General features: G+C 38.0%; 2 protein-coding genes across 2 annotated transcripts in view; one reads left to right on the top strand and one right to left on the bottom strand.

Moving 5' to 3' along the window:
* LOC142348129 (GPN-loop GTPase 1-like) overlaps positions 1-23293 on the bottom strand; it is a 393281-nt gene that overhangs the window by 278403 nt on the left and 91585 nt on the right. The window lies entirely within an intron of this gene.
* The window catches only part of LOC142348022 (dual E2 ubiquitin-conjugating enzyme/E3 ubiquitin-protein ligase BIRC6-like), a 104994-nt gene that overhangs the window by 74526 nt on the left and 7175 nt on the right, over positions 1-23293 (top strand). Inside the window, exons 19-20 of the mRNA XM_075399189.1 lie at positions 770-909; positions 1479-1705. Of these exons, the coding sequence (XP_075255304.1) occupies positions 770-909; positions 1479-1705 (367 nt within the window). The remainder of the gene's footprint in view (positions 1-769; positions 910-1478; positions 1706-23293) is intronic.

The following is a 23293-nucleotide window of genomic DNA, read 5'->3' as shown; positions in this document are numbered from 1 at the left end:
AACCGCTCGACGGTCGTCTGAGAGCAATTCTCCGACGCTAGTCGGTTGTTTATAAAATTTTGCCGTATCAAGATCTATAGATTTTTCTGTCAAATTTATGTCTTCTGTTATAAATCTGATCGGTTTGTATTTTTACTGAATGATGTGGTATTTTAGATTTTCTCACATCTTTCTCGTAGTGACAGTGGTTTAAAGTTTACCGTTTTCATAAAACCAATTCTGGTAAGGTAAAGTCTCAATGTTTTAAGATAAATGTAGTGCATTTAGCATTGACGGCTTTCTCTGTAAAATTCCGACTACTCTAATAGCTTTCGGAATTCTTCCTGTTATCTATTTTATGCAAACTTTTCGCTTTACCGTTTTTGCACTTTTCTTTTAAAAATTCTTTTGACTTCTCAAGTGACTTTTTTCACGCGCTTCTTGATTTTTGAATGATTTCAATTGCTCTCACTCCGAAATAAAGTTCGTTGTTCAAACGAAACCGATTGTTAGAAATTCTGGCAAGTCCCTGATAGCCGAATGGTTAATGTCTGTCGAGATTAATGGAGTCGGAGTCAAGAGGTCGGTGTTCGAATCCGACTTTCGTGTGTTGTTTTTGCACCCATAAAGAAAAATCTAGGCTACAGCCCCTGAATTAAATTGCCCCGCCTGTTCTTCGAGAGCAATTTTTTCGACGTTAGCGGTTTATGTTATTATTTGTTCAATATGTGGCTCTTAAAATAAGATACCACATGTTTTTAAATAAGTACGCAGGCTTATTTTGTTACAGGTTCTTGGTGACGCTCCAAAAGCAAGAGAGGCAAGAATTCTTTTACATTTTCAAACAAACTCTGCTCGACATGCTGCCTAAGATGGTGACCTGTGCCTCACATGGAGGCATGCATTGGTTCCAACTCTTCTTCTATCAAGGTATGTCTAAGTTGCTAGGGCAACTCGTTGTCAAGCATGCTCTTTGTTGAGAAACATGATGTCCTAAAAAGTCCTGAAACATGAACTGAAATTCAATGAACTCCAGTATAAATGGCAATTTTGAAACATGTTGATCTTCTGGAAAATTGTTAACTACTGTTCAAAAAACAAACGTAGAACTACTTAGATAATTGATGAAAATTAAATTTCTTCAACTATCTGAGCACGATGATCTGGGGTCTTTGGTCTGGCTGGTTTTCTCTCGAATGAAATTGGAAGCAATCATTGTAGTCCTGTGTGTCTTTTAGTGCAGAATTTTTGCTTGACATTTTGTGTAAAATTTACTGCCTTGATTTCTTGTGTTTTGCTGGTATCTAAATTGTTCTCTTATTCACAGTTTTAAGCAGCTGAACTCAAGTGGCGCCAGTTTACTAAAAATCAAAGAAAAAGTGCGTCGAAATATTTTCATTTTTTCACTTACAATCTTACTAGTGACCAACATAGGCTCTAACGAGCATCAGTTTGTTCGACATTAGTGGGTTATGTTAATTGGTTGGTTTTTGTTTCAGTTGTGGTGGCTGACACTCACGTTTCGGATGGAAGTGCCAATAGCATTCAGTCTGCCTTCTCAATATGTCTTGACCTCCTGGACCACTTAGTGGACTGTTCCGAAAGTTCTCAAGATACTTTTACTAAGACACTTCAGAACAAGTTCAGACTATTTTGCAATCCGTTTGAGCAGAAGATTCTCACCTTTCCTATGCAGACCATTATTGCGCATGATTCGCCCAAACAGGTAATTTGTGCTGCTTTACTATATGTGCAAAGGTAGAAACGTGAATGGATCGAAATATCCAAACCAAATTGATTAGAAAAGCCAAGAGTGGAGCAGTTTCGCCAAAACTACAAATGAAATAACGGTTTTCTCACTGTAGAGTCCACATGAAAAAAATCATCCGCATTATAGTATAAGCATAGCCGGAAGACTCCAGAACCCACTCAAAGCAAATTCACTAAGACCCCAGCCAACAACTGAGCAACCAATACGTGCCTCTTTCGCGTTTATTTTAAAACAGAGACATAAAATTTCAAAAAAAAAAACAGTAAAAACAACATGAGATCAAACAAATCTATTAAAATATGATATTAAATCTGATTAATTGCTCTCAAACGAAGTTTGTAGCAATTGTATTAGTCCTGTTTAATAGCCGACCTCATCTTCTCAGCCGGCTATTATAGCGCTCCTATTTTTTTTTGTCGAATAAAAAAATGTTTCGCTTTACCTCATTTTGCCGCCTTTTCAACATCTTGCGTGAAATCTTTTTGACTTCTCTAGGCTAGTTTCTGTCTTCTCTCATTCTGCTAAAAGTGATTTTGAACATCAGTTGCTCAGCAAAGCAATTCAAAATGAACAGAGTTAGTACAAAAATGGATGTCAGAAATAGAAACGGGATAAACCCATAAAGCCCAATTTTAGATGCCCGCTATTTAAACGTCGTTCCTATAAGTCTTAGTTACCACCTCTAATGCGTATTGGTGTTAATAGTAGCCCCTGTAGCCTCTCTCTAAGAAACAGAAGTATGTTCAACTACGAAATGTCATCAAAATAAATCGGACTTAAAAAATATTTTTGTACAAAACTCTTTTTTTTATATATATATTCTATTCGTTCAATCACAATCATGCTTATTGGAATCAACGGCGGCTATTTTGCCAGATTGAAGTTTCTTCGATTTCATACAAGGTTCATATATGATTTCATACTGTCCATACTTGATTTCTTTGTACGATCTTAGTATTAAACCAAAGAAATCATATATGATCCTTGTATGATAATCAAGAGGTTTTTATGATCCTAGTTTACCAAGAAAACATATATGATCCTAGTATGATTACCAAGAATCATATATCATTTTTTTGCAATCACTTTGCGGTTTCATTTTTTATCGATAATGTGATACCCTGGAATTATAAGTGATCCCGAAAAAAGCCTGTATTGCAGTTGTAATGCCAAGTTGGGTTATAAATTAAAAATAATAAGCCCATCTATATCTTTAAAAGATTTTAATTGCTCTCAAACGAAGTTTGTAGCAATTGTATTAGTCCTGTTCGTCTTTTTAATGCAATTTTACGCTTGACCGTTTTTCCGTCTGACTCTTTGACTTTTCGTCTTCGAAAACGGGATAAACAGATAGCGCCCAGCGGGAATTAAGTTCTCTAATAGCATTTCGGCTTTATAGTCTCCAAATATGAGATTCACAGAAACTTGTTTGCAGACTTATACTTATGGCGTGGAGGGCGATTCTTTGAAGTTGACCCCTCCCCACCACAACCCCCACACACATCAGCGCCACCCCCCTCCCCTCACACCACCCCATGCAACCGTGCACTTAGTTCAGGCCGTAAGGGCCCCGTGCAGCCAAAGACCCCCCACCGTTGCCAATCCGGTCATTGTCAAAAGATCAAAATCAAGAGAAACTGGATACACCGATGAAGCCCGTTCATTAAGTCGTAGTGCATTAGGTTATCAAAGTTCATTAGAGCGATTGCTAGCTGATATTAGTATTAAGCTTAATACCCTTCAGTTTAGAAGCTGAAGTAAGCATAGGTTTAGAATCTAACGGAAACTGCACTCTGAATTAGAACAATTTCTGAAACTAAGGAAAAATTTTCGTCGATTTCAATCTTTTTTTTTCAATACGGATTTGCGTCAACGGCCTCTATTTTCGGCAATCATTCGGCTATGTTTTAACTTGTTGCAAGAATGCTCCATCTCATCAATTACTCTTCGACAGGCCTTTAAATTTTTTCTCTGCTCACTCAGTGACTTACTGCCTGTCAGAGACATCCTAATCAACAATTACAAAAAAACCAAACAAAATACATTTACAAATTTGTTTGATTTATTATATATAAAAATGGACTATTTAACATTGAATTGTTAACTCTTAGTAACAATACTTATTGAATTAACTAGGAAACCTAAAACTCTTTAAGGACCAAAAAGCTCATTTTCTTTCACGAAGACAACTCGCAATCACTATCAATCAAATCAAAAGATTGCCAAATACAGTAAAAAAACTAAGTTGAACCATAAATTGACCCTAATTGCTATCAAAATGGAGGAAGACCGTAATAAGTTTTAAGAAAGCTTTCCGTAAAATGGCATAGTTAGCTCAAAATGTGATCTGAAAGTATTTTAATTGCATCAGATTGTAGAAAAACTTGAAAACATAGTATTACTAACCAAAATACATGAGACAAAGGCCTTTGATAGTAAAAGTGTGAGTTAAAACTAAAAAACAGCTTCGCAAAAGCCGCAGGTTATCGCTATCTTATCAAAATTTTTCCATTCGCTTTTCTCGCTCTTAGAACACCTATGAACAGAAACCACTGTCTCTTTCGCTATGTTTTTGATTTTAGTTCAGCATATTGACCTAACCACTTGTTTTCAGGTTGCGAATTTGTTTTTTCATCCTGTGAATAGAGAATTTGCCGATTTAAAAGGAATAGATCAACCTAACTCCTCATCGTAATAACGATAATTGGGGTTCTATTATCCACTTAGTTGAGGTCTTAATTGGAAGAAACTGGAATTAGGTTCTACGATAGACAATGCGTGTTTATTTCTGTGCTGTACAATAAACCTAAATGTTGAAATGTAAGATAGGTGCAGTACCCGGATTGAAGTTTCTTCGATTTCATACAAGGATCATATGATTTCATGCTGTCCATACTTGATTTCTTTGTACGATCTTAGTATTAAACCAAAGAAATCATATATGATCCTTGTATGATAATCAAGAAATTTTTATGATCCTAGTTTACCAAGAAAACATATGATTCTAGTATGATTACCAAGAATCATACATCATTTTTTTGCAATCACTTTGCACTCTCGCTTTTTTATCGATAATGTGATACCATGGAATCACTTAGTGGTCCACAAAAAAGCCTGCAATGCGTTTGTAATGCCAAGTTGGGTTATAAGTAAAAATAATAAGCTCATCTATATCACTAAAAGATTTTAATTGCTCTCAAACGAAGTTTGTGGCATCTGTATTAGTCCTGTTTGTCTTTTTAATGCATTTTTTTTTGCTTGACCGATTTTTCGTCTGACGCATTGGACTTTTTGGTCCTCGAAAACGGGATGAACAGATAGCGCCCTGCGGGCATTAAGTTCTCTAATAGCCTTTTGGTTTTATAGTCTTCAAGTATGAGATTCAGAGAAACTTGTTTGCAGACTTATACTTATGGCGTGGAGGGCGATTATTTGAAGTTGACGCCTCCACACACATCAGCCCCACCTACTCCCCTCACATCACCCCATGCAACCATGCACTTAATTCAGGGCGTAAGGGCCCCGTGCAGCCAAAGACCCCCCCCCCCCACCGTTGCCATCCCCGACTTCTGCCCCGCTGGCCGGTGGCTTGAGAGCAATTCGCCCGATGTTAGTCGTTAATGTTTAAATTTTGTCACAAGTTGCGGCTCTAAGAATTTTTTGACAAAAAATTTGCAGAAAGGAACAGTTCTTATTCAAATAACCAATTGAAAAAAATTTAATTGAAATACCAATTGGAAAAATCTGCAAAACGGTACATAAAAAGAAAACCGAGGAATAAAAACAACAAAATTTTTCATTTATTAATAGCCGCCGTCAGGCTCTCAAATAATAGCTTTCCTTGAATTTGATCTCTCCTTTTAATTAGCTCTTTTACAATAGCTCTCTCCTTTTTTAAAATTTGCGTCACCTTTTGCTCACGTTTTTCGTTTTACATAAGCCACGATTTTCATGTTTGACTTCTGACTTACTTCACTCACTGATTCAACTGAATGGATTCTAAATTCTCTCACGCACTGAATTACGCAATCTAGTAAATACGGTCATGGTCAAATGATCAAAATCGAAAAAAACTGGATACACCGATGAAGCCCGTTCATTAAGTCGTAGTGCATTAGGTTATCAAAGTTCATTAGAGCGATTGCTAGCTGATATTAGTATTAAGCTTATTAACCTTCAGGTTAGAAGCTGAAGTAAGCATGGTTTTGAATCTAACTGGAATCTCACTCTGATTTAGAACAATTTCTGAAACTAAGGAAAATTTTTCGTCGATTTCAATCTTTTTTCAATGCGGATTTTCATCTAGCGCGTCAACGGCTTCTATTTTCGGCAATCTTTCGGCTATGTTTTAACTTATTGCAAGAATGCTCCGTCTCATCAATTACTCTTCGACAGCCCTTTAAATTTTTTCTCTGCTCACTCAGTGACTTACTGCCTGTCAGAGACATCCTAATCAACAATTACAAAAATAAACCAAACAAAATACATTTACAAATTTGTTTGATTTATTATTTATAAAAATGGACTATCTAACATTGAATTGTTAACTCATAGTAACAATACTTATTGAATTAGCTGGGAAACCTAAAACTCTTTAAGGACCAAAAAGCTCATTTTCGCTATATTTTTGATTTTTTTTCAACATATTGACCTAAGCACTTGATTCCAGTTTCCAAATTTGTTTTTTCATCCTATGAAAAGAGAATTTGCCGATTTAAAAGAAACAGATCAACATAACTCCTTCGCATCGTAATAACGATAATTGGGGTTCTTGGGGTTCTATTATCCACTTAGTTGAGGTCTTAATTAGAAGAAACTTGAATTAGGTTCTACGATAGACAATGCGTGTGCAAGTCTCTGCGTTAGAATAAGCCTAAATGTTGAAATGTAAGATTGGTGGAGTACCCGGATTGAAGTTTCTTTGATTTCATTTAAGGATCAAATATGATTTCATGCTGTCCATACTTGATTTCTTTGTACGATCTTAGTATTAAACCAACGAAATCATATATGATCCTTGTATGATAATCCAGAATTTTTTGTGATCCTAGTTTACCAAGAAAACATATATGATCCTAGTATGATTACCAAGAATCATACATCATTTTTTTCGATAATCATACATTTTTTTCGAGAATCATACATCGAGAATCACACACCATTTTTTTCGAGAACCATACATCATTTTTTTCATTGCTCTCAAACGAAGTTTGTAGCAATTGTATTAGTCCTGTTCGTCTTTTTAATGCAATTTATCGCTTGACCTTTTTCCCGTCTGACTCATTTGACTTTTCGTCTTCGAAAACGGTATACAGATAGCGCCCAGCGGGCCTTAAGTTCTCTAACAGCCTTTCGTCTTTATAGTCTCCAAGTATGAGATTCAGAGAAACTTGTTTGAAGACTTATACTTATGGCGTGGAGGTCGATTATTTGAAGTTGACCCCTCCCCACCACAACAACCCCAAATCTCATCAGCCCCACCCACCTCCCCTCACATCACACCCATGCAACCGTGCACATAGTTCAGGCCGTAAGGGCCCCGTGCAGCCAAAGACACCCCCCCCCCCCACCGTTGCCATCCCCGACTTCTGCCCCGCTGTCCGGTCGCTTGAGAGCAATTCGCCCGGCGTTAGCTAGTAATGTTTAAATTTTGTCACAAGTTGCGACTAAGAATTTATTGACAAAAAATTTGCAGAAAAAAAGTTCTTATTCAAATAACCAATTGAAGGATTTTGAATTGAAATATATCAATTGGAAAAATCTGCAAAACGGTACATAAAAAGAAAAGAGAGGAACAAAAAAAACAAAATTTTTTTATTTATTAATAGCCGCCGTCAGGCTCTCAAATAATAGCGTTCCTTTGAGTTTGCTGTCTCCTTTTAATTAGCCCTCTCTTTTACAATAGCTCTCTCCTTTTTTTAAATTTTGCTTTACTCTTTTGATCACGTTTTTCGTTTTACATAAGTCACGATTTTCAAGACTTCTGACTTACTTCACTCACTGATTCAACTGAATGGATTCTAAATTCTCTCACGCATTGAATTACGCAATCTAGTGAGTACGGTCGTTGTCAAGAGATCAAAATCAAAAGAAACTGGAGACACCGATGACGCCCGGTCATTAAGTTGTAGTGCATTAGGTTATCAAGGTTCTTTAGAACGATTGCTAGCTGATATTAGTATTAAGCTTAATACCCTTCAGTTTAGAAGCTGAAGTAAGCATAGTTTTAGATTCTAACTGAAACTGCACTCTGAATTAACTAACAAATTCTGAATCTAAGGAAAATTTTTGGTAATTAAATCTTCTTTTTTTTTTCAATACGGATTTGCGTCTAGCGCTTCAACGGCTTCTATTTTTGGCAATCTTTGGGCTAAGTTTTAACTTATTGCAAGAATGTCCCGTCTCATCAATTACTCTTCGACAGCCCTCTAAGTTTTTTCTCTGCTCACTCAGTGACTTAGGCAAGGTCTGCCTGTCAGAGACATCCTAATCAACAATTACAAAAAAACAAACAAAAACACATTTTCAAATTTGTTTGATTTATATATAAAAATGCACTTTTTAACATTGAATTGTTAACTCAAAGTAACAATACTTATTGAAATAACTAGGAAACCTAAAACTCTTTAAGGAGCAAAAAGTTCATTTTCTTTCACAAAGTCAACTCGCAATCATTATCAATCAAATCAAAAGATCGCCAAATACACTGAAAAACTAAGTTGAACCATAAATTGACCCTAATTGCTATCAAAATGGAGGAAGACCGTAAAAAGTGGTAAGAAAGCTTTCCGTAAAATGGCATAGTTAGCTCAAAATGTGATCTGAAAGTATTTTAATTGCATCAGATTGTAGAAAAACTTGAAAACATAGTATTACTAACCAAAATACATGAGACAAAGGCCTTTGATAGTAAAAGTGTGAGTTAAAACTAAAAAGCCGCAGGTTATCGCTATCTAATCGAATATATTTTTATCCGCTTTCCTTGCTCTTAGAACACGGATGAACAGAAACCACTGTCTTTTTCGCTATATTTGATTTTTTTGTCGACATACTGACCTAAGCACTTGTTTTCAGGTTCTGAATTTGTTTTTTCATCCTGAAACGAAAATTCGCCGATTTGAAAGAAATAGATCAACATAACTCCTTCGCATCGTAATAACGATAATTAGGGTTCTTCAGGTTCTATTATCTACTTAGATGAGAGGTCTTAATTGGAAGAAACTGGAATTAGGTTCTACGATAGACAATGCGTGTATAACTCTGTGCTGTACAATAAGCCTAAATGTTGAAATGTAAGATTGGTGCCGTACCCAGATTGAAGTTTCTTCGATTTCATACAAGGTTCATATATGATTTCATGCTGTCCATACTTGATTTCTTTGTACGATCTTAGTATTAAACCAAAGAAATCATATATGATCCTTGTATGATAATCAAGAGATTTTTATGATCCTAGTTTACCAAGAAAAGATATATGATCCTAGTATGATTACCAAGAATCATACATCATTTTTTGCAATCACTTTGCGGTTTCATTTTTTATCGATAATGTGATACCCTGGAATCATAAGTGATCCCGAAAAAAGCCTGTATTGCAGTTGTAATGCCAAGTTGGGTTCTAAATTAAAAATAATAAGCGCATCTATATCTTTAAAAGATTTTAATTGCTCTCAAACGAAGTTTGTAGCAATTGTATTAGTCCTGTTCGTCTTTTTAATGCAATTTTACGCTTGACCGTTTTTCCGTCTGATTCATTTGACTTTTCATTTCTTCGAAAACGGGATAAACAGATAGCGCCCAGCGGGGAGGGGTCAATTTCTAAGAATCGACCTCCACGCCATAAGTATAAGTCTGCAAACAAGTTTCTCTGAATCTCATACTTTGAGACTATAAAGCCGAAAGGCTATAAGAGAGCTTAATGCCCGCTCTCTAAAGAAAATTTGCCGATTTAAAAGAAATAGATCAACATAACTCCTTCGCATCGTAATAACGATAATTAGGTTTCTTCAGGTTCTATTATCTACTTATGTGAGAGGTCTTAATTGGATGAAACTGGAATTAGGTTCTACGATAGACAATGCGTGTATAACTCTGTGCTTTACAATAAGCCTAAATGTTGAAATGTAAGATTGGTGCATACCCAGATTGAAGTTTCCTCGATTTCATACAAGGTTCATATATGATTTCATGCTGTCCATACTTGATTTCTTTGTACGATCTTAGTATTAAACCAAAGAAATCAAATATGATCCTTGTATGATAATCAAGAGGTTTTTATGATCCTAGTTTACCAAGAAAACATATATGATCCTAGTATGATTACCAAGAATCATACATCATTTTTTTGCAATCACTTTGCGGTTTCATTTTTTATCGATAATGTGATACCCTGGAATCATAAGTGATCCCGAAAAAAGCCTGTATTGCAGTTGTAATGCCAAGTTGGGTTATAAATTAAAAATAATAAGCCCATCTATATCTTTAAAAGATTTTAATTGCTCTCAAACGAAGTTTGTAGCAATTGTATTAGTCCTGTTCGTCTTTTTAATGCAATTTTACGCTTGACCGTTTTTCCGTCTGACTCATTTGACTTTTCGTCTTCGAAAACGGGATAAACAGATAGCGCCCAGCGGGGAGGGGTCATTTTCTAAGTATCGATCTCCACGCCTTAAGTGTAAGTCTGCAAACACGTTTCTCTGAATCTCATACTTTGAGACTATAAAGCCGAAAGTCTATTAGAGAGCTTAATGCCCGCTCTCTAAAGAAAATTTGCCGATTTAAAAGAAATAGATCAACTTAACTCCTTCGCATCGTAATAACGATAATTAGGGTTCTTCAGGTTCTATTATCTACTTATGTGAGAGGGTTTAATTGGAAGAAACTGGAATTAGGTTCTACGATAGACAATGCGTGTATAACTCTGTGCTGTACAATAAGCCTAAATGTTGAAATGTAAGATTGGTGCAGTACCCAGATTGAAGTTTCTTCGATTTCATACAAGTTTCATATATGATTTCATGCTGTCCATACTTGATTTCTTTGTACGATCTTAGTATTAAACCAAAGAAATCATATTTGATCCTTGTATGATAATCAAGAGGTTTTTATGATCCTAGTTTACCAAGAAAACATATATGATCCTAGTATGATTACCAAGAATCATATATAATTTTTTTGCAATCACTTTGCGGTTTCATTTTTTATCGATAATGTGATACCCTGGAATCATAAGTGATCCCGAAAAAAGCCTGTATTGAAGTTGTAATGCCAATTAGGGTTATAAATTAAATGATAAGCCCATCTTTATCTTTAAAAGATTTTAATTGCTCTCAAACGAAGTTTGTAGCAATTGTATTAGTCCTGTTCGTCTTTTTAATGCAATTTTACGCTTGACCGTTTTTCCGTCTGACTCATTTGACTTTTCGTCTTCGAAAACGGGATAAACAGATAGCGCTCAGCGGGGAGGGGTCAATTTCTAAGAATCGACCTCCACGCCATAAGTATAAGTCTGCAAACAAGTTTTTCTGAATTTCATACTTTGTGACTATAAAGCCGAAAGGCTATTAGAGAGCTTAATTCCCGCTCTCTAAAGAAAATTAGCCGATTTGAAAGAAATAGATCAACCTAACTCCTTCGCATCGTAATAACGATAATTAGGGTTCTTCAGGTTCTATTATCTACTTATGTGAGAGGTCTTAATTGGAAGAAACTGGAATTAGGTTCTACGATACACAATGCGTGTATAACTCTGTGCTGTACAATAAGCCTATATGTTGAAATATAAGATTGGTGCAGTACCCAGATTGAAGTTTCTTCGATTTCATACAAGGTTCATATATGATTTCATGCTGTCCATACTTGATTTCTTTGTACGATCTTAGTGTTAAACCAAAGAAATCATATATGATCCTTGTATGATAATCAAGAGGTTTTTATGATCCTAGTTCACCAAGAAAACATATATGATCCTAGTATGATTACCAAGAATCATACATCATTTTTTTGCAATCACTTTGCGGTTTCATTTTTTATCGATAATGTGATACCCTGGAATCATAAGTGATCCCGAAAAAAGCCTGTTTTGCAGTTGTAATGCCAAGTTGGGTTATAAATTAAAAATAATAAGCCCATCTATATCTTTAAAAGATTTTAATTGCTCTCAAACGAAGTTTGTAGCAATTGTATTAGTGCTGTTTGTCTTTTTAATGCAATTTTACGCTTGACCGTTTTTCCGTCTGATTCATTTGACTTTTCTCCTTCGAAAACGGGATAAACATATAACGCCCAGCGGGGAGGGGTCAATTTCTAAGAATCGACCTCCACGCCATAAGTATAAGTCTGCAAACAAGTTTCTCTGAATCTCATACTTTGAGACTATAAAGCCGAAAGGCTATTAGAGAGCTTAATGCCCGCTCACTAAAGAAAATTTGCCGATTTAAAAGAAATAGATCAACATAACTCCTTTGCATCGTAATAACTATAATTAGGGTTCTTCGGGTTCTATTATCTACTTATGTGAGAGGTCTTAATTGGAAGAAACTGGAATTAGGTTATACGATAGACAATGCGTGTATATTTCTGTGCTGTACAATAAGCCTAAATGTTGAAATGTAAGTTTGGTGCAGTACCCAGATTGAAGTTTCTTCGATTTCATATAAGGTTCATATATGATTTCATGCTGTCCATAATTGATTTCTTTGTACGATCTTAGTATTAAACCAAAGAAATCATATATGATCCTTGTATGATAATCAAGAGGTTTTTATGATCCTAGTTTACCGAGAAAACAAATATGATCCTAGTATGATTACCAAGAATCGTACATCATTTTTTGCAATCACTTTGCGGTTTCATTTTTTATCGATAATGTGATACCCTGGAATCATAAGTGATCCCGAAAAAAGCCTGTATTGCAGTTGTAATGCCAAGTTGGGTTATAAATTAAAAATAATAAGCCCATCTATATCTTTAAAAGATTTTAATTGCTCTCAAACGAAGTTTGTAGCAATTGTATTATTCCTGTTCGTCTTTTTAATGCAATTTTACGCTTGACCGTTTTTCCGTCTGACTCATTTGACTTTTCGTCTTCGAAAACGGGATAAACAGATAGCGCCCAGCGGGGAGGGGTCATTTTCTAAGTATCGATCTCCACGCCTTAAGTGTAAGTCTGCAAACACGTTTCTCTGAATCTCATACTTTGAGACTATAAAGCCGAAAGGCTATTAGAGAGCTTAATGCCCGCTCACTAAAGAAAATTTGCCGATTTAAAAGAAATAGATCAACATAACTCCTTTGCATCGTAATAACTATAATAAGGGTTCTTCGGGTTCTATTATCTACTTATGTGAGAGGTCTTAATTGGAAGAAACTGGAATTAGGTTATACGATAGACAATGCGTGTATATTTCTGTGCTGTACAATAAGCCTAAATGTTGAAATGTAAGTTTGGTGCAGTACCCAGATTGAAGTTTCTTCGATTTCATATAGGGTTCATATATGATTTCATGCTGTCCATACTTGATTTCTTTGTACGATCTTAGTATTAAACCAAAGAAATCATATATGATCCTTGAATGATAATCAAGAGGTTTTTATGATCCTAGTTTACCGAGAAAACAAATATGATCCTAGTATGATTACCAAGAATCATACATCATTTTTTGCAATCACTTTGCGGTTTCATTTTTTATCGATAATGTGATACCCTGGAATCATAAGTGATCCCGAAAAAAGCCTATATTGCAGTTGTAATGCCAAGTTGGGTTATAAATTAAAAATAATAAGCCCATCTATATCTTTAAAAGATTTTAATTGCTCTCAAACGAAGTTTGTAGCAATTGTATTAGTCCTGTTCGTCTTTTTAATGCAATTTTACGCTTGACCGTTTTTCCGTCTGACTCATTTGACTTTTCGTCTTCGAAAACGGGATAAACAGATAGCGCCCAGCGGGGAGGGGTCATTTTCTAAGTATCGATCTCCACGCCATAAGTGTAAGTCTGCAAACACGTTTCTCTGAATCTCATACTTTGAGACTATAAAGCCGAAAGGCTATTAGAGAGCATAATGCCCGCTCACTAAAGAAAATTTGCCGATTTAAAAGAAATAGATCAACATAACTCCTTCGCATCGTAATAACTATAATTAGGGTTCTTCGGGTTCTATTATCTACTTATTTGAGAGGTCTTAATTGGAAGAAACTGGAATTAGGTTATACGATAGACAATGCGTGTATATTTCTGTGCTGTACAATAAGCCTAAATATTGAAATGTAAGGTTGGTGCAGTACCCAGATTGAAGTTTCTTCGATTTCATACAAGGTTCATATATGATTTCATGCTGTCCATACTTGATTTCTTTGTACGATCTTAGTATTAAACCAAAGAAATCATATATGATCCTTGTATGATAATCAAGAGGTTTTTATGATCCTAGTTTACCGAGAAAACATATATGATCCTAGTATGATTACCAAGAATCATACATCATTTTTTGCAATCACTTTGCGGTTTCATTTTTTATCGATAATGTGATACCCTGGAATCATAAGTGATCCCGAAAAAAGCCTGTATTGCAGTTGTAATGCCAAGTTGGGTTATAAATTAAAAATAATAAGCCCATCTATATCTTTAAAAGATTTAAATTGCTCTCAAACGAAGTTTGTAGCAATTGTATTAGTCCTGTTCGTCTTTTTAATGCAATTTTACGCTTGACCGTTTTTCCGTCTGACTCATTTGACTTTTCGTCTTCGAAAACGGGATAAACAGATAGCGCCCAGCGGGGAGGGGTCATTTTCTAAGTATCGATCTCCACGCCATAAGTGTAAGTCTGCAAACAAGTTTCTCTGAATCTCATACTTAGACTGTAAAGCCGAAAGGCTATTAGAGAGCTTAATGCCCGCTCTCTAAAGAAAGTTTGCCGATTTGAAAGAAATAGATCAACATCAAAATAGATCAACTTCTTCGCATCGTAATAACTGTTGCGGCTGCTCAAGAATCTCAGCGGAACCGATATATCACAGCCTGGTTCTCGAGTTTTACGCCGGCCTGGTTCTTCACTTGGTTCGATTGACTAACGATCTCGCAGAAATAATTAGTCGCTCGGACGTATTAAAGGACTGTAAATTTAATTTTGTTGATTGAAGTTAAGAAAATCCTTAGTGATAGTCTATGTTCAATCTCGTGCTGAAGTTTGTAAGGCTTCAGCCAGTAGCTAGTATTGTTGCAAACTTCTCGTTAAGTAAGCCCAACTAACTTAGAACTCGCAAGATCTTAAGATCCAGCAAAACTTAGCAAAAAGACTAGAGTTGTTAAAGAATCAAATTTTAGTCTATCTGAGAGCCAACTGCTCTTGGTAACAGTTTCTAATGGTTCTAAATACAATACGGTTTGACTAATCAAACAATTGGGTTAAAGTAAATAATCAAATATTTGTCATTTATAACATCATCGCTACTTGTTTCTGATTGGTTAATCAAGAAAATGATTTAGGTCATTGTTTACATAGTAAATGTCAAATTACTGCAATATTTACTTTTGTTGACATAAGCACGGATGGTTATTACGTAGCTGTAAATGCCTTGAATGTACGGTATTGCACCTTTAATGATTATCTAAAGAATCATAAATAAAAAACTTGAGAAATTTAACAATAAATAACAAAATATCGAAAAATGCCAATTTTGCACCATTTAAGTGCTAATAGCCACACTTGTGGGTCTGATGGAATAACGTTCGTTGGGTCCATGAATAGCTTAGAGGTAACCCTAACCGTCTGCCATAACCTCGGGTTGCTCGGGTTTTGCCTTCCCAAAATCGGGGGGGTGTACAGATTTTCGGTCCCAACTTGTAAAATTTTTCATTTTTGAACATTTTCAGTTTTGACAAATTCTAAGTTTTTTCAGTTTCAAAAGTTATTTCTTGCTGTCTGATGGCTTTTCTAGTTGATTTGAAGTGGCGCCAACATCGCCGGCCCTGTTTTCGATCTCGGAAACACCATCGTAGAATACTGGCGCTAACTTCACGACTGGCCGGTTTAGCTCTCCATGTGCCATTTTGACTCTCGCTGATCTCACAACTCCGTCGTTGCCAATGAAGATCTCAATGATTCGTCAAAGCTTGTATTCACAGCGTTTCACAGAGTCATCTACTAGCCACACTAACTCGCCTCCTTTCAGGTTTCGCACATGTTCTTTTGACCACTTCGATCTCTGGTTCCATTGTGGAAGATATTCGCGAGTCCATCTTTTCCAGATCATCTCGGCATATGCTTGAGCCGTTTTAAATGATTTTAGCAGGTCATGGTAGCGTTCACTGGATGGCATGAATGGTGCACTCGCGTTCTCTCGTCCTAGCAAGAAATGATTAGCTGTGAGTGCTGTCAAATCTTCAGGGTCGTCACTTACTGCTGTCAGGGGTCTTCCGTTGAGAGTTTGCTCTAGACGCATTGTGGTACTGAGTACCTCGTCGGTGAGGCTTCTGTTGTCCAAGATTGCAATCATGGCCTTCTTGCAACTTTGAACCAGTCTTTCCCAGATTCCACCAAAGTGAGGAGCTCCGGGAGGGTTGAATTTCCAAACAATCTTTTTCTGTGCTAAGTCACTCTCAATCTTAGCTTTGTCCCACTCGTTCATGAATGCTTTCAGCTCATTGGCTGCTCCAACAAAGTTTGTTCCGTTGTCACTAATGATGGTATTTGGGCAGCCACGTCTTGCAATGAATCTTGTCACTGCAGCTAGACATGACTCGGTGTCCAATGACTGAGCAACTTCAATGTGTACTGCTCTCGTTGTCAGGCAAGTGAAGAGGCAGCACCATCTCTTCAAGGTACGTCGTAGGAACTTGACTTAGAAGGGTCCGAAGTAGTCAACTCCGGTATTGGTGAATGGGAACACATGTTCATCAAGTCGTTCTCGGGGTAGATCTGCCATCGGTGGGTGAATTGGGTTGGCGTTACTGTGTCTGCATTTGATGCATCTCGAATTGATTTTCCTTAATGCATTTCTCAGCCCGATGATCCAGTATTCTTGTTGGAGCATGTTTCTCACATATTCTGTGCCCTCATGTAGGTTTTCTTGATGTGCTTTCTCCAACAGAAGTTGTACAACTGGATGTTTTGCTGTTAACAATATTGGGTGTTTTGCATTGTACTCAAGGTTTGAATGCTTCAGTCGGCCTTTCACTCTAATTGTTCCATCTTCCACTATGAAGGCTGACAATTTGGCAATATTTAAAGTTCTGGAGATTTCTTTGCTGTTCGCTATCGACCTCGAAACATTCGGGAAGCTTTCGTTTTGAACAAATCGAAACAGTATTTGCTCTGCGTGATGAATTTCGTCTGCTTTGAGGATACCTTTCTGCTTTGTCTTGAACCTCATGCAGTAGGCAATGAAATTTCTAATTCGATTGAAGGTACTGTATCGTCTCCAGTCAAATATTTGGTCTAGTTTTGTTTCTGTTGCTACAGTACTCGTAACTTGCTCAGGTTCGAGTTCGTTCACTTGGCACCACGGCTTTGGCCACTTTTCATCTGCCTGGAGCCATGCCGGCCCGTTTAGCCATACGGACTCCTTGAGGCCTTCGATAGACATTCCTCTGGTTCCGATGTCGGCAGGGTTTTCGACACCTTTGACGTGTCTCCATTGATCCATCGATGAGTTTTCCAATATTTCCGCTGCTCTGTTTGCAACGAATACTTGTTGTTTCTTGTGCGCTGCCTGTAGCCACTGTAGCACTGTTGATGAGTCGGTCCAGTGATAGATTTTGTCAATTTTGACATCATGTTCATTGAGTATCTGCTTTCTGATACGAACTCCGTAGAGTGCGGCTTGAAGTTCTAAGTTCGGTACCGTCATATGTCTGATGGGTGCCGCACGACATTTCCCTATTACATATGTCAGTTTTAGCGTTGCTTCATCTCGCAGATATGCATCAATGCACATTGCTTCCTCTGATTCATCTGTAAAGATGTGTAGTCTCAAGTTTGTGCATCCGTTTTCAAAATAAAGTCGATTTATTGACATTGTCCTTATTTCTCTCAACTCAGAGCACCAATCACTGAATAGCTTTGAGTGTTCTGCTGACAACTCTTTGTCCCATGCGTGTTCCATCGCTGCCCAGATGCTTTTGAGTAGAAACCGCATTCGTATGGTGAATGGTGAACATATCCCAAGGTGGTCGAACACTGCTGAGACAAAGGATAGGACAATTCTCTGAGTTATTTTTGCTGGAACTTCTTGCTCAGTTCCACGACAGACTATGAGACTGTCTGTGTCCACATTCCAGTTGAGTCCTAGGATTGAGGATGATTGTGGTTCCGCTTCGAAAGTTTTCACAACTTTCGTTGATCTGTCTGTCTCTGGAATGTGTGACTTGACTTCTTCGTCACTTGTTATCCATTTCGTCAACTTGAATCCACCTTTGATGAGGATGTCTCTGACTTTCTGATAAATTTCAATCGCTTCTTGAGGTGTTCTGACTGACTTGAGGAAGTCGTCCATGTAGAAGTTTCGCTGGACAACTTTGACAAGATTTTCGTCGTTGACTGCATTATCTTTCGCCACTTGGTGCAAGGCGTAATTTGCATAAGTCGGCGAGCTTTTCGCCCAAAAAACGTGTCGTATGTACTCGTAGATTTCTATTCTCCGCTCTGGATCTTCTCTCCAGAGGAATCGTAAACATCGGCTGTCATCCTTTGGGACAGCTACTTGAAGTAACATTGCTTCTATATCGGCTGATAAGGCTATTTGGTGTTCTCGGAAGCGAAATATGATTCCGATCAAACTCTGCAACAGGTCTGGCCCAGGTAGAAGTTTGTCTCTTAGGGCTACACCTTGATACTTTGCTGCTGCGTTGCACACTCTTCTGACTTTTTCGGGTTTGTGCGGGTTTATGACGGGATGATGTGATAAATACCATTGCAGTTTGTCTTTGGTTTCATTCAGTTCAGCTTGATCTACTTTCCGAACGTATCCAGCGTTGACATCTGTGTCGATGGTTTCTTGGTAGCGCTTCTTTAGCGCCTCGTCTTTCTGTAGGCGTCGTTCAAAGTCCAACTTCGTATCTTTCACCGTTGAATCGGGTTGTTCGTTCCAACGTCTTGACTGCTCGTTGTCCTTCCTTTGAATGTCCGGTGACGTCGCAGTTTGAAGCGTAGGACTCGATATCCCACCACTTACTCAACTGGTTTGCTAATTTGTCGTCTGCAATTGATGTTGCTGTGGTCGCAAGAGTTGCTGCTTGCTTCGCTGGTAGGGGTCCACTTAAAGCCCAACCAATCTTTGATTTCACTGCCCATAGTGCAGCTTTGTCTTCTGACTTCTTGAATTCAAAAGGGTGATGAATGTCGTAGCAATCTTGTCCAAGAATCACTTGAACATCGTTTAGATTGTAGCTCTGATCTGGCAAGTTCCTCAGATGTGGGTAACGGTCTTTCAACTCTTGCAGCTCCACAATCTGGTCACCCAATTTCAGTTTTTCGTGTACGTAGAACTGCACTGTTGTCAATGGTCGAGACTTCTCATGCGCTGAAACAGCTATCGGCACTATTTCAGTCTTTACATCCTGTGATCCATGGATCCCTGCTACTGATAGAGCTGCTTTTCGGCCTTGGAGTTGGAGTTTTGACACCACTGATTTGTCCACAAATGAGATTGAGGATCCCGAATCACACATCGCTAGTACATTTAGGCTTAAGTCTCTGTTTGTCAGCTTGATTAGTACCACTGGAAGTCCTCCTTGGGTGACGTTAGGTGCTACTGCAGTTGTAGCATCTGAGACATTCTTTGCAGTCTCCTTCTTCGGTGGTTCGCTGTGCAAAAGCCTGTTGTGCCGCCTTCCACAGCTGGGTACACTGCATGTCCTGCTTCTGCAGTTCTTCGACATGTGACCTGGTTTCAAACAATTGAAACACAGTCGAAACTTCTGGACATGCTCTCGTCGTTCATTTACTTTCATTGATTTGAATTTTTCACATGTCTAAATGGGGTGTTGTCCGTCTTTGAAGGGACATTCGAAATTCTTGGGTTTGCTCGACTCTTCAGCGTTTGAAGCAAAGGTACTCGTCTTCGGTTTGTCACGGCTTTGAAATTTGTTTCTGTCAAACGACGAGCTTGTCTGTGCTAAAAATTTCTCATGAATTGCAGCTTTGGAGGCAAGCCACTCTTTGAAAACAATCAGGTTGCCTCTCAGTAGTCGACGATCTTGCATGTACTGCAACCACTGTTCTGTCAGTTGCGGAGAAAGTTTTCTAGTTGTTGAACTTAGCCCTCCTTCTGCTTCTAGGTCGGATGTATATCCAAGTTGAGTCAAAGTGTTTACTACATTTGTTACCACATTTGCGAATTTGACGATGCTCGTAAAATCGTCATGCCGAACTGGAGGATGAGTATGTATTTTCTTGAATTGAGCGTTGACTATGAAATCTGATATGCCATACTTCTCACAGAGTATATCCCAAGCATGATAGTATGATTTTGAGCTGAATTACATTCCCGATATTGCTGCTTTTGCTTGACCCGTGAGGCTGGTCTTCAGGTATTGCATCTTTTCCGTATCGCTGATTGGCTTTTGATGCACAACAACATCAAAAAGACCTGACCACTCTGGCCACTCCAGTGGGTCTCCTGAAAACTCAGTCAGTTTTAGTTTTGCTAAGCCACTGGCACCACTGCTTGGTACTGGTTGGTAAATGACTTGGGGAGTGGTGTGTTTCATTGTGCTCCTGTTTCTGCTCTCGGCAGACCTGTTTCGAGAGTTGTTGATGGGACTCTGACTCCTGTTTCTAGTTTGAACTGCTGACGTTCCCTGTTGCTGAAACGTCGTTCTTGTCGACGGCGGTGCTGGTGGGTCCGTCACTCTAATTGGTTTAAGGACTTCTGGTTTCTTGAGAATGCTTGGTTCTGTCAGTTGCGTTGAGAGAAGTCCTTCACCCGGTTGGAACAGCGGGGTAGTTTTCGGGTAAGTGCTGAAATTTTTGTCAACTCTCTCCTGTGTGACATTCGTTGGTTGGTCGATAACAACATTTGGAGATAGTGGCCGTCTATGGACAGACTGTTGAGCCACTGATTCTGCCCACCCTGCTGTTCTTTCGTGATTTCGTTTTGATCCAACACTTCGTTTTGATCCAACACTTCCTATCTCATATGCCACCGATCCAGATGCTCTTGAGCTTCCTTTGGTCAGCTCAAGTTTCATACGTCTTTCTTCTTCCTTTGCTTTCTTTCTTTCGTTTTCAAGTGCTCGCTCATGCTGTCGAAGACGCAGTTCATCTTCTTGTTGTTGCATCTTTAGACGTAACTCTTGTTCTTGTTGTGGCTGTTGTAAACGTAACTCTTCTTGCTGGCGACGAAGTTCTATTTCTTCACGCTCCTGCTCTAACCCCAACTGGCGCTCTCGCAATCGTTGCTCTGTTTCTTTCTTTGCTCTTAGGTTTTCGAGCTCCATTTCTTCGATCTGTCGCCTTTTTGATGATCGCGAGTTGGCGATACTGGGCTGTTTTCTGCTTCCATGTGTAGCTGAATGCTTGGAAGAGACCTCGTTGTTCTGTTCAGCGTTTTCTATTGCTCCATTCTGTCTTCTGTCTTCATTATTTGAAGAACTTCTGCGAAAACTTCATCTAGTTTTTCTAATAACCGTTCCGCCTGATCACACAGTATCTGTTTTTCGGGTTCGCTTAAATCTTCTACTTTCAGTTTCTTTTCGGGTTCTGACAATTCGTTTTCGATTGGAACATAATTTGTACACTCGCAATGTGTCTTTCCGGTAGTCGACGACTACTGCGCGACAATTTTCAAAGAATCGGAGATCTGGTATTTTGTCAACTACCCATCGCAAAACCTTCCTCTTTTCTTCTAACATACGCTTGGTGTCATTGTCAAAGCTTCCAAAATACTTTGGTTTTAATAGTAACCTCTGCTGTTGTCGGTTGTCTTCCAAGTTGTCGTACGTCTCGAAGAAACATCGATAAGCACCTTCGGCAGTCATTGTTTTGTTTTGTGTCAGGTAGCCTCCTAGCTCGTTGAGGTGTCTGGAGAAGGACTTGAGTAGATCAGCTTGCTCTTTCTCTAACGTCTTGAGTTGACCACTCGCCTTCCAATCAGCCGTCTTACAGTGTCTGTTGGGACTTTTGCTGGCCATCGTTGCTGGTTGTGTTTTGGTCCACCAGGTTGAATCGAAGATTCGTTGTTGTTCGTGTTACTGCTGTTGTTGTCCGGGTCGGCGGACCAAATGTTGCGGCTGCTCAAGAATCTCAGCGGAACCGATATATGACAGCCTGGTTCTCGAGTTTTACGCCGGCCTGGTTCTTCACTGGGTTCGATTGACTAACGGTCTCGCAGAAATAATTAGTCGCTCGGACGTATTAAAGGACTGTAAATTTAATTTTGTTGATTGAAGTTAAGAAAATCCTTAGTGATAGTCTATGTTCAATCTCGTGCTGAAGTTTGTAAGGCTTCAGCCAGTAGCTAGTATTGTTGCAAACTTCTCGTTAAGTAAGCCCAACTAACTTAGAACTCGCAAGATCTTAAGATCCAGCAAAACTTAGCAAAAAGACTAGAGTTGTTAAAGAATCAAATTTTAGTCTATCTGAGAGCCAACTGCTCTTGGTAACAGTCTCTAATGGTTCTAAATACAATACGGTTTGACTAATCAAACAATTGGGTTAAAGTAAATAATCAAATATTTATCATTTATAACATCATCGCTACTTGTTTCTGATTGGTTAATCAAGAAAATGATTTAGGTCATTGTTTACATAGTAAATGTCAAATTACTGCAATATTTACTTTTGTTGACATAAGCACGGATGGTTCTTACGTAGCTCTAAATGCCTCGAATGTACGGTATTTCACCTTTAATGATCATCTGAAGAATCATAAATAAACAACTTAAGAAATTTAACAATAAATAACAAAATATCGAAAAATGCCAATTTTGCACCATTTAAGTGCTAATAGCCACACTTGTGGGTCTGATGGAATAACGTTCGTTGGGTCCATGAATAGCTTAGAGGTAACCCTAACCGTCTGCCATAACCTCGGGTTGCTCGGGTTTTGCCTTCCCAAAATCGGGGGGTGTACAGATTTTCGGTCCCAACTTGTAAAATTTTTTCATTTTTGACCATTTTTGAGTTTTGACAAATTCTAAGTTTTTTCAGTTTCAAAAGTTATTTCTTGCTGTCTGATGGCTTTTCTAGCTGATTTGAAGTGGCGCCAACAATAACGATAATTGGAAGAAACTGGGATTAGGTTCTACATTAGACAATGCGTGTGCAAGTCTCTGCGTTAGAATAAGCCTAAAGGTTGAAATGTAACATTGGTGCAGTACCCAGATTGAAGTTTCTTCGATTTCATACAAGGTTCATATATGATTTCATGCTTTCCATACTTGATTTCTTTTTACGATCTTAGTATTAAACCAAACAAATCATATATGATCCTTGTATGATAATCAAGAAATTTTTATGATCCTAGTTTACCAAGAAAACATATATGATCCTATTATGATTATCAAGAATCATACATAATTTTTTTGCAATCACTTTGCGTTT

The sequence above is a fragment of the Convolutriloba macropyga genome, chromosome 10 (assembly GCF_964194025.1).
Source record: "Convolutriloba macropyga chromosome 10, txConMacr16.3, whole genome shotgun sequence".
Classification (NCBI taxonomy): domain Eukaryota; kingdom Metazoa; phylum Xenacoelomorpha; order Acoela; family Convolutidae; genus Convolutriloba; species Convolutriloba macropyga.
The sequence above is the reverse complement of the archived record's forward strand: the minus strand, read 5'-3'. Positions and strand labels throughout refer to the sequence as shown.